Genomic DNA, 13096 nt, shown 5'->3' with positions numbered 1-13096 from the left:
TCTTGTGATTTTTTTCCTTTTTGGTTTGATTTTTCTTGTAAAACATGAAAAAAAAAGATATTTAAAAGGATTGTACATGTTTAACCTAAAACAAATTGCTTGCTGTCTTCGGGAGGAAAGGAGAAAAAGTTTGGAACTCAAAGCCTTATAAAAATGAATGCGAAAAACTATCTTTACATGCATTTGGAAAAATGAATTACTATTGGGGGAAAAAAGGAATTCAGAAGTAAGACTTGAGAACAACAAACACACCGGGAGCCAGGTAAATAAAATCATATGAAAAGTCACCAAGGGTCTAGTGGATTACAACAGTAAACACCAGAGTCAGAAAGCAGAGCAGTCTGACAGGGATATATTTAGTGAAAGGGTACCTTTGGATATTTGTTGGGAAGTATCTATTATTTCAACATAATGCAAATAAATTTAACACAAAACATAAAAAAAAAAAGCTATCATGAAGCTAAGACACAAAAACAGTAAAAGAAAATAACTTAAAATATCTATAAGAAAGCTGTAAAGAAAAAAGGACTTATCCATAAATCAGAATTCCTAGAAGTAATGATGCAAAAGTTTAAAAAAGTAGTGAAAGTGGTAGTTTAAGGAAATAAAAGTTGTTATGGGCCAGAACTCTGCACTTGAAACAAGGATTCTTACAAGGTGTTAGTTAAGTCAGTGGGATTGACAAGACAATAGTTATCTAGTTTAGCATGGTGCTTAATAGTTCTCTAATTCAATACATGTATTTAGTACTTAATATAAGTTCCACAAGATTCACACCTATGATAATGAAATTAGAATAGAGCATATAAGCTGGGACAAACTCAGCCAGAATCAGAGTTGGAGAAGACAGAGGACTGGAGGCGGGAGCTCAAGCTCTTGGAGCCAAGAGAGAGATTCATTCCATCTTCAGTCAGGCTCCTGGTGGCTCTCCTAGGGGACTGAGAGGCTCCGCTCAGAGACAGACTCGGAGAAGACAGAGGACTGGAGGCGGGGAGCTCAAGCTCTCAGAGCCAAAGAGACAGATTCACTCCATCTTACACCACCATGAAGGCTGGCCTCCTGTATTTCCTCCACTGGGACTAAGGTAGCTTGGGCCCCAGGTAAGGAGACAATAAAGAATTTGAACTTTAAAACACTTGGCTATTCTCTTGGTGATTAATCTGCTGAAACGAATGCTGGTCCAAAGATCTCCAGAAAACCAACAAGAACACTATAGAAAATGATAGAGAAGAGAACTGTATATATATAAGAGAAATGGAGGAGAGACTTTGAAAGAGAATTTATAGCTTAACACTAAAGGTAGAACACTTCATCCAAGTAACAGACTCCCTGAAAATTAGAGTGAACAAGGAATTAATGGACTCTGTGACAACAGAAAATCATAAATCAAAGAAACAAGAGTGGAAAAAAAAAAAAAACGGAAAAAAAAGGTAAAATATCATATGCCAAAAACAACTGAGATAGAAAACTGAGGAGAATTTAAGGATCATGTACAACTTTAAAACTCTGACCAAAGAGCCTAGATATTGTATTTCAGAAGTCATAAAAGAAATCTTTCCAGATCCCTTGGAATCAAAGGGCAAGGCAGAAATAGAAATAAACCACCAGTCACCTCCTTGAAGAAACCAAAATGAAACTCCAAGGAACATAGCCTAAATTCAAGAGTTTTCAGCTAAAAGAAAAAATACTGTAAGCATCCAGAAAAAAAAAAAAGAATTTAAGAAGAACCATCGTCAGGCTCACACAAAAGTTAGAAGCTATAACTTTAAAGAAGCAAAAGTGTGGAATACTATACTCCAAAAAGAAAAAAAAAACAAAAAACTTAACTTATTTAACAAAGCCGAATATAACTTTATAGAGGAAAAAATGAAATGGAAAGCTTCAACAAATTCCTGGCAATCAAGGTTACAAAGGGAGCATTTCAGTTGAACTTTTCCAACATTTCCCTCTAAACAACTTTAAAATAATGCATCAAATTGAATTCTGCAATGGCATCGCTATCAAAAAGGTAGATTGAGACATTTTTCCACGCTAGGCAATTTAAGAAATTGAAAAGAGAGCTCTGTGACCTTAAGGTGGAAGCTAGGCAGATCTCAGACAAAGCAAAAGTAAAAACAGACAAAATTTAAAAAGGTGCTAGAACTCACCACATATTGCAAATAGGTATTAGGGATAATGAAGTAAGATCAGTTCTTGAAGGAAAATTTAAATGAGTTACAGATTGAAATAGATAGTGAGATTACACTAGTGAAGGACCTCAAATTTCTCCTCTCAGAACTAGTTAACTCTAACAATAAAACAGTTAAAGAAATTTATAGAACTTTAGAAAAATTAAATATGGGGGTCTTCTGGAGAAAACAAGGAATAGAGAAGAATATATATCTTTTTCAGCTGTACATGGCAGGTTCATAAAACTTCATCATTTGTTAGGGAATAAAAACCTTGCAAATGTAGAAAAGAAAAAATAGTGCAACTTTTCATATTATGATGCAATAAAAATTACATTCAATAGTCTTGGAAACACAGATTAAAAATTAATTGGGAAATAACTAATCTAATACCCAAAGAATTAGTAGGCCACAAAGCAAATCATAGATGTAACCAATAATTTTATTAAAGAGAATGACAATAATGAGACAACATATCAAAATTTGTGGGATGTAACCAAAGCAGTACTTAGGACAAAGTTTATAGCTCTAAATGTATACATCAATAAAAGAGAAAGAGCAGATCAATGAATTAGGCAACTTAAAGGAAAAAAACCACCCAAAAGTAGAAAAATAAAAATAAAAAATTCCCAAATAAACACCAAAATAAAAATCAAAGGATTAATAAAATTGAAAGTTAAAAAAAACCCTCACTGAACTAATAAAACTAGGACTTGTTTTTATTAAACAAACTAACAATAAAGTAGATAAACCATTAATTTGGTTTTAAGAAAGAAAACTACATTAGCAATAAGAAATTAAAGCAATTATTAGACTTTGTTGTTCAGTTATATGCCAATAAAACTGAAAATCTAAATAAAGTGAATTAATATTTTCTACAATGTAAAATTGAACTTAACAAGCTATAAATGATCTAAGGAAAAAATCCCCAGGATTAAATGAATTCACAAGTAAATTCTACCTAATATTCAAAGAACAATTAATTCCAATACATAAAGTATTTGAAAAAAAGGAGGCAAAGAAGTGTTTTTATGACATGATTATGGTTTTGTGACCTGAACCAGGGAGAGGGAAAATGAAGAAAGAAATTGACAGACCAATTTTCTTAATGAATATTGATGCGAATTTTAAAAAAGTACTAGCAAGAAGACTACAGCAATATTTCACAAAAAATCATTCTTTATGATCAGGTGGGATTTTAACTAGGAATACTGGATTAGCTCAATATTGGGAAAACTATAAGCATGACTGATCATATCAATAAAATAACAAAAGTTATATTATTACATAAATAGATGTAGAAAAGGCTTTTGACAATATATAAATCACATTTAAAAAACCTACTAGAATGCATAGAAATAAATGGATCTCTCTCTCTCTCTCTCTCTCTCTCTCTCTTTTTTTTAAATGATAACTAATATCTATCAAAAACCAAGAACAAGAATCATCTTTAATGGGGATAAGCTAGAAACCTTCCCAATAGGACTGGGTGTGAAGTTAGAATGTCCATTTTCACTATTATTATTCAGTATCACACTAGAAATGGTAGCTATAGCAATAAGAGAAAAAAGAAATTGAAGGAATTAGAATAGGCAAGGAGGAAACACTAGAGAATCAACTAAAAAATATTACCTGAAATGATTAAGCCCTTTAGCAAAATTTTAGGATAGAAAATAAACCCACTTAAATAATCAGCATTTCTATCTTTATTACCAACAATGTCAACAGCAAGAGAAAGAAAAATTCCATTTAAAATAACAGTAGAAAATATAAAATACTTGAGAATCTACATGTCAAGACAAACCCAGAAATTATGTAAACAAAAATGCAAAATACTTTTCACACAAATAAGTCAAATCTAAATAAATGGAGAAATATTAATTGCTTCGGGGTAGGCTGAGACAATATAATAAAAATAATAATTCTATCTAAATTAATTTACTTATTCAGTGCCATATCAATCAAATTTTTAAAAAATTATCTTACAGAATTAGAAAAAAATGAATACAAAATTCACCTGGAAGAACCAAAGGATTCAAGGAATCCATGAAAAAAAATGTGAAGGAAGGTGGCTTAGCAGAACCAGATTTCCAAATATATAAAACATAGTAATCATCAAAACAATCTGGTATTGACTAAGAAATAGAGTGGTAAAGCAGTGGAGTAGATCAGGTATTCAATATACAATAGTAGTAATGACTATAGTAATCTAATGTTTGATAAATGTAAAGATCCAAGCTTTTAGGATAAAAACTTATTACTTGACAAAAACTGCTGGAAAAATGAAAAATAATTTGGCAAAAACTAGGCGAAGACCAACATTTCACACCATAAAACAAAGTAAGGTCCAAATGAGCATATGATTTAGACATTAAGGGTAATATCATAAGCAAACTAGGAGAACATAGAAAAAAAAATCTTTCAAATCTATGAATAAGGAAAGATTCTACGACCAAAAAAAGAGACAAAGTAGATCAAAGGAAGTAAAATAGACAGTTTTTAAAAAATGAAATTTATGTGGTATATGAATATTATGGAATATTACTGTTCTGTAAGAAATGACCAACAGGATGATTTCAGAAAGGCCTGGAGAGACTTACACGAACTGATGCTGAGTGAAATGAGCAGGACCAGGAGATCATTATATACTTCAACAACAATACTATATGATGACCAGTTCTGATGGACCAGGTCATCCTCAGCAACTAGATCAACCAAATCATTTCCAATGGAACAGTAATGAACTGAACCAGCTATGCCCAGAAAAGAACTCTGGGAGATGACTAAAACCATTACATTGAATTCCCAATCCCTATATTTATGCACACATGCATTTTTGATTTCCTTCACAAGCTAATTGTACAATATTTCAGAGTCTGATTCTTTTTGTACAGCAAAATAACGTTTTGGTCAGGTATACTTATTGTGTATCTAATTTATATTTTAATGTATTTAACATCTACTGGTCATCCTGTCATCTGGGGGAGGGGGTGGGGGGGTAAGAGGTAAAAAATTGGAACAAGAGGTTTGGCAATTGTTAATGCTGTAAAGTTACCCATGCATATATCCTGTAAATAAAAGGCTATTAAATTAAAAAAAAAAAAAGAGAGAGAAAAAAAAATGAAATTTAAATTTTTGCACAAGCAAAACTAATGTAGTCCAAATTAAAAGATAAGCAGGAAAATGGGGGGGAATTACAGCAAGTTTCTATGATAAAAGCCCCATCTCTCAAATATAGTGAGAAATGAGCCAAATTTGTTTTTAAAAAAGCCACTCTTCAAGAAAGAAAAGAAAACAATTCAGTAGAGATATGCGTTTAGGAGAAGAGGGAACTAAAGGGAAGGAAAATGCATAATTGCCTTTTTTGTTTTTTTGGGTTTTCTTGGCTGAGGCAATTGGGGTTAAGTGACTTGCCTAGGGTCACACAGCTAGGTGTTAAGCATCTGAGGCCAGATTTGAACTCGGGTCCTCCTGACTTCAGGGCTCTATCCATTGTGCGACCTAGCTGCCCCCTTAATTGCCTTTTTTTTTTTTTTTTTTAAATTATAGCTTTTTATTTACAAGACATATGCATGGGTATCCTTAATTGCTTTTTAAATAAAAAATCAACAAACGTTTGTTAAACACTTACTACAGGCCTGACATGTCAAGTCTCTACTTAATGTCCCAAACTATGTGTGTGCACATAGGAAGGATGCTCTAAATTACCAGTACAAAATAGAAAGCATAAAATGAATTTTAAAAGTTACAACTATTTTTGCTTGTGCTTTTTTCCCCCTGAGCTAAGGCAAAATGTTAAGCATAAAATAAAAAATTTCTCTCTATCAAAATATCATACATACCAGTAATGAATCTTTTATAAAGCATTCCATCTCTTCTGGAGAGGCATTTCTGTGCCTAGAAATTAAATTTTCAAAAAGATGCAGTGTTGCTTTTTCCAGACTGGGAAGGTGACGAAGCCAGAGAGAGAGTACAGCTGATTCAGAAAGGGCAATCTTCTTCCTTTTATGAAGAGGAAAAAAATAGTATATACACATATATAAGTTATACATCTACATCCATGTGAATGTATATATGTATGTTTTAAAAGAAATTAAGTTCAGAAAAAAATTGACAAATTTTCAAAATACAATCATTCATATTGAACTATAAATATTTTTCTATCTTCACTAATGAATTACCTTCAATCAATTAATTGCCTTCAATTAAATGTGTCTATTATACAAGAACATATCCTGGAACCTCAACTCACTAAAGAATTTTTCAAAGAAGCAATACCAAACCTAAGTTCAATTAAACAAGGAAAGGGTAGTATATTTGAGAGAGGAAAAGTTCATCATAAAATACTATGTAAAAAAAAAAAAAAAAGATCACTTTACACAATTATGGCAATAATTGTTTTTAGGAATGACAGCGAGGAACATAGCAACCTTATTAACAATTAAAAAGCAAAGCCAAATGTTAAGCAACTGCCTGCATCACTGGCAATAACATAAATATCAAAGGAACCCACTAGCTAGTAGAATGGCAATCGGTAAGATTTACCCTTTTTTCTACTAAGGTCCAAGTATAAAACATAGATCTCATGTGACTAGAATGAACACTCATCATTCTGTTAAGATAAGTAGATAACCCTGATTCAAAACTTTTTATGAAAGAGCATTATTGACACTGGGCAGCATCTACAGATCTGTAGTACTTTGAAATACAAAGGTGATGATGCTTCCAAACATCAGGGGAAGCTCACTTCAGACAATAGGTTCATTTGATGCTCACTCTTCCAATCACTTCCTTCATATTTGGATATTCTTTTTGTGCTGCTATCCAATTCTGAGGTCAAAAAAAAAAATTACCCTCTTTTGTACTTATAGGAGTGTATTCATTTTATCCTTTCTTTTCATTCCTTTCTTCAGATCCTCAGAACAGAGTAATCCAATCCTAGAATCTTTGTTTTTTTCTTTTTTTTAACTCACTTAAAAAGCCTTTGAAAACACCAAAGTTCTAAAGAGACTGCTTTTCTTCTCCAATTATTAGAATGTTACCACATCATCATAGAATCCCTTCGTTTGTTAAAATAAATTGAATTATCTATGTTTCTCTTGACTCTAGCATTTACTCTCCAAATATCTGGGGGTCTTTTCAACATAAATGTTGTAAATTCCATTATGTCTTTTTTTTTTTTTTAATTTGCAGGTTATTATTCTTAGTTGAAAACCTTTATCTTGGAATTTGGAATACTTTATTCCAAGATTTCCTGAATTTACTATAGTTACTACCAGGTCCTTGCATGATCTTAAACAGTTTCAGTCTTATATGATTTTAACTGGGACTCCTTGGTAATTGAATAACTTTTTAATTGAATATTTATAATTTTTTTTTGATATGAAAACTCCAGGTTTTGCTTATAACATTATTATAATTTTTCAGAGTTGGAGGGACATCACTGTTTTAACAGATACAAGAAAAAGATTCTATTCTACAACTCTCAGCTTTTGCTTCAACACTTTCAATGTGTTTTCTTTGTCATTAAAGATAATTACTTTCTGCGACAACAGTTTCACTTTGGAATAGATTTTTTTCTTCATATCAAGACAACCTTAAATCTGCCTCTTTGCACTCTCTGTTGCTCTTAGTTCTTCCCTCTGAGGAAAAAAAAGAAAAAGAAATTTTCTCTCTTTTGCTTAATAATTCTTTATATATATATGAAGACAGCCTTCATGTCTCCCTGAAGTCGTCATTTTTATTTCCTTCAGTCAAGTCAGTATTCTTTTCTGATTGACTCTATCATAGCAGTTGTCAAAAGGAGTTGTTTCAAATGCAAGCTTTTTTTCTTTCTTCAAAGCTCCTAGACTGTATTCCACTTCCTACCTCATAGCAGAGGATCTTGATTAAATTTTTTCCTGAAAAGATTGAAGCCATATCTTCTGGACTCCCTCTTCTCCCCTACACACCAATTTAAAATGCCTCTTCTTTTCTTCCATGCCATAAAATGAAAAAGATTGCCCGCATGCTTTGTAAAGTATATTAGCACCTTCTATAATTGCTGGTGGCTACATGGAAAAATCAGTGCTTTGTGCAAATATAAATGAACTGATATTCCCCCCAAATCCAGATTGTTGGCCCTTTGCAGCTCTCATAGCATTCTTTCTGATTAATCCTGTTTCCTTTGCTTGCTTATCATCTATGCTGTCTTATGAAAAAGATATGGCTTTTATTTAAATGTGAATTAATGAAAATAATTCCCCCCATTTATAAGCATAAACAATTTCATTTATTTTTAAGTTTGTGAGTTCCAATCTTTTCCTTCTTCCCTCCTGCCCCTGCAAATGAGAAAACAAGTGCAGTCATGCAAAATATATTTCCAGGTTGTAAAAGAAACCACAAAATCAAAAAACTCAAGAAAAATAAAGAAAAAGAAGAAAAAATATTCTTCAATCTGCATTCATATTCCATGAAGTGTTTTTCTCTGGAGATAGATAGCATTTCTTCATCTTAAATCTTAAAGAACTGTCTTGAGTCATACCATGTTCTTCCTTCATTTTACTTTTATCAGTTTATGTAAGTCTTTCCAGTTTCTCGTAGCATAAAAGTAGTCCATCATAAGCATTTACAACTTGTTCAACCATGCCAAAACTGATGGATATCCCTCCAAGCATCCGAATTTTTGCCACAATTAAAAGCTTCTATAAATATATTTTAACATATACAGAAAATACATATATCAAAATTGTTTTGCTTCTGACTTTTACTTTCTCTAATACATCCTCCCTTCTAACCTCCTCACTCCCTTTTCTTATTTCCTTCCCTTTCTACTTTCCTGAAAGGTAGGACAGATTTATCCACTTCCCTGAGTGTATTATTCCTTCTTTGAGCTAATCTGATGAGAGTAAGGTTCATATACTTCCCACTACATATGGCATCTCCCTCTACTGTAAAAGCTCTTTTGTAATTCTTTTATGTTAGATAACTTGCCCCATTCTACCTTTTTAGCTTTCTCACTCCTTAATTTGATTTTTTGTTACATAATCATCCCATCATATCAACTCACACCTATTTCCTCTGTCCATGCATATTCTAAATGCCCTAATAAAAGGAAAAGTTTTTAGGAGTTACAAGTATCATTTTCCCATTTAAGAATTCTTTACCTTACTGAATCCTTTATAATTTCTCTTTCCTGTTTGTCTTTTTTATGTTCTTTTGAATCTTTAATATGAAAGTCAATTTTTCTATTCAGCTTTGGTCTTTTCATCAGGAATGCTTGAAAGTCCTCTATTTCACTGAACATCCATTTTACCCTTGAAGGATTATGCTCAATTTTGCTGGGTATGTGATTCTTGGTTGCAATCATAATTCTTTTGCCCTCCAGAACATCATATTCCAATCCCTTCAAAATCCTTTAATGAAGAAACTGCTAAATCTTGTGTTATACTGACTGGGTGTTTTTTTTTGTTTGTTTGTTTTGTTTTTAATGCTCACAGTATTTTCTTCTTTACCCAGAAGTTCTGGAATATAATTATAATATATTCCTGAGGATTTTCATTTTGGGATTTCTTTCAGATGGTGATAGATTCTTTCCATTTCTATTTTACCCTCTGGTTTTAGGATATCAGAGCAATATTCCTTGATAATTTCTTGAAAGATGGTATCTAGGCTTTTTTTTGGCGGGGGGGAGATAATCATGGCTTTAAAGTAATCCAATAATTCTTTTTTTATTATATAGCTTTTAATTTACAAGATATATGCATGGGTAATTTTTCAGCATTGACAGTTGCAAAATCTTTTATTCCAACTTTTCCCCTCCTTCCCTCATCCTCTCCCCCAGATGGCAGGTTGACCACTACATGTTAAATATGTTAAAGTATAAGTCAAATACAATATATGTATACATGTCTATACAGTTATTTTGCTGTACAAAAAGAATCAGACTTTTAAAGAGTGTACAATTAGCCTATGAAGGAAATCAAAAATGCAGGCAGACAAAAATAGAGGGATTGGGAATTCTATGTGTGGTTCATAGTCATCTCCCAGAGTTCTTTCGCTGGGTGAAGCTGGTTCAGTTCATTACTGCTCTATTGGAACTGATTTAGTTCATCTCATTGTTGAATAGAGCCACGTCCATCAGAATTGATCATCATATAGTATTGTTGTTGAAGTATATAATGATCTCCTGGTCCTGCTCATTTCACTCAGCATCAGTTCATATAAGTCTCTCCAGGCCTTTCTGAAATCATCCTGCTGGTCATTTCTTATAGAGAAATAATATTCCATAATATTCATATACTACAATTTATTCAGCCATTCTCCAATTGATGGGCATCCACTCAGTTTCTAGTTTCTCGCCACTACAAAGAGGGCTGCCACAAACATTTTTGCACATACAGGTCCTTTTCCCTTCTTTAAAATCTCTTTGGGGTATAAGCCCAGTAGTAACACTACTGGATCAAAGGGTATGCACAGTTTGATAACTTTTTGAGCATAGTTCCAAATTGCTCTCCAGAATGGCTGGATGTATTCACAATTCCACCAAGAATGTATCAGTGTCACAGTTTTCCCACATCCCCTCCAACATTCTGCATTATCTTTCCCTGTCATTCTAGCCAATCTGACAAGTATGCAGTGGTATTTCAGAGTTGTCTTAATAATCCAATAATTCAATAATTCTTATATTATCTCACCTAGATCTGTTTTCCAAATCAGTTGTGGCTTTTTAAAAAAAGGAAATATTGCATATTTTTCTTAAATTTTTTCCCCTTATTTTGCTTTACTGTTTTGATATCTTATGGAGTTACTAGCTTCCACTTGTCCAATTCTAACTTTTAAGAAATTATTTTCTTTATTGAGCTTTTGTATCCCCTTTTCCATTTGGTCAATTTTACTTTCTTCAGTGGATTTTTGTACCTCTTTTTCCATTTGGCCAATTCTGATTTTTAAAGAGTTCTTTTCAGTAAACTTTTGCTATTATTTTCAATTTGACTAATTCTTTTCAAGGCAATCTTCTTCATTGGCTTTTGTGCCTCTTTTTACCACTTGGCCTATTTTGGTTTTTTAAAATGTTATTTTGTTATATATGATTGACTATGAAAGACTGAACTACTCTGATTAATACAATGATTCAAGACAATTCCAAAAGACACATGATAAAAAATGTTATTTACCTTCAGAGAGAGAACTAATAAACTCTGAAGACAGGTTTGAAGTAGACTATTTTTACTTCCCTCATTTTTTTTTTTTTGTTGTCTGTGTTTTCTTTTGTAACTTATGGTAATGCTTTACATAATTTCATATGTATAATGATACAAACTACTTGCCTTCTCAAAGAGAAGGGAAGGTTGAGAAGGAGCAAGAAAATTTAGAATTTGGAATTTTAGAAAATGAATGTTAATTTTTTTACATGTGCTTGGAAAACATTTCACAAATAAAAATATATTTTAAAAAATAGCTTATTTCTTCTTTCTCTCCCCAACCCCCTCTTCTCCACCTTCACTTCCTTTTTGTCTATTAAGTTCTTCATTGCTGCCTAAAAACATCCTCAGGTCTTTCCTATCCGTAAACATCACTTCCCCTTGCTACCCTTTTAAGACATTAGTCTCTTCCACTATACTTTCTGTAACTTTACCTCTCTTATTAAAAATTCCCTATCATGATTGAAGCCAGTTTCAATTATTCTGTGTGCCATCTATACCCAGAGAAGAGGACTGTGAGAATTGAGTGTGGATCACAACATAACATTCTCATGCTTTGTTGTTCTTCACTTGCATTTTGTTTTCTTATTCATTTTCTTTCCTTTTTGATCTGATTTTGCTAATTGTATAAATATATTTACATATATTGGATTTAACATATATTTTAACGTATAATATATTGGATTGCTTGCCATCTAGGGGAGGGAGTGGGGGGGAAAGGGGAAAATTTGGAACACAAGGCTATGCAAGGGTCAATGTTGAAAAATTATCTGTGCATATGTTTTGAAAATAAAAAGCTTTAATTTTAAAAAATCCTCATCATTTTAGATCTCTTCCTCTCATACTCTTTCCCTTGTCTGGTACTCACAGGAAACTTAGTTTGCTCTAAAAGACTCTTCAATTCTTGAATCCAGTGCAGAGTGCTTCTTTTATTCTTCATGATTGTCCCAAATGACAAAAAAACAAACAGCTGACTCCCCTAGACTCACTTTCAGACCTTTTTTTTGCTGCCATCACTCAACCACCTATCTTTGCTTAAGGTTCATTTCATTTGCTGATATCTTTGTTGTCATCACCTACTGGTCACTCTTCCTCCTTCATGAAAAAGTTCAGTTTTCTTTTTTCTCCTTATTCTTTGCGCTCATACTGAGAAGTTTCAATATCCATGCTTTTGTATATTTTATCTCTCCTTATATTTTATCTAAAATATAAAATACATTTTTCTTACTCCTAAACCTATTCATCCCTGTTATAATCAGAGAGCTCTACATTTGAATCTTCTGTTCCCTTGTGCTGTTATTTATGTCCTGCCAATTGTTTACCATGAAAATCACCCACATTATCTATCTTTTCTGCTTCCATCACCAAGCTACTGAACAACGATAGGGTAAGTCACAAAATCAGACTGTGTCCATTACAAATTTACATCATCAGGGCTCACTATTCTGCTATACTCCTTTTGTTTTCTAGTCCAAATCTTCTCCTCAAACTTCCAATACAGTCACCATTCCCTTTTCCCTGGGAAAATCAGTGTCATCTGCCTTAAGATCCTTTTTTCAAACCTGATAATATTCATGTATTTTACATATGGTCTCATCTTGTGCCTTCTAAAAGTGAAGACCCCTAAGAATCAGTCCCCAGCCTTCTTCTCTCTCTACATTCTTTCCTTAATGATCTAATCTATTACTATAGATTTAATTATCATCTTTAAACAAATGACTCCTAGTTTTATATATCTTATCCTAT

General features: G+C 32.5%; 1 protein-coding gene across 2 annotated transcripts in view; it reads right to left on the bottom strand.

The window, feature by feature from the left end:
- FANCC (FA complementation group C) overlaps positions 1-13096 on the bottom strand; it is a 175840-nt gene that overhangs the window by 62648 nt on the left and 100096 nt on the right. For both annotated transcript variants that reach the window (XM_023497293.2, XM_031937703.1), the window contains exon 8: positions 6011-6170. In XM_023497293.2, coding sequence (XP_023353061.1) covers positions 6011-6170 — 160 coding nt within the window. The remainder of the gene's footprint in view (positions 1-6010; positions 6171-13096) is intronic.

The sequence above is a fragment of the Sarcophilus harrisii genome, chromosome 1 (assembly GCF_902635505.1).
Source record: "Sarcophilus harrisii chromosome 1, mSarHar1.11, whole genome shotgun sequence".
NCBI lineage: Eukaryota > Metazoa > Chordata > Mammalia > Dasyuromorphia > Dasyuridae > Sarcophilus > Sarcophilus harrisii.
Note: the sequence above shows the minus strand (reverse complement) of the source record. Positions and strands in the feature narration are given on the sequence as shown.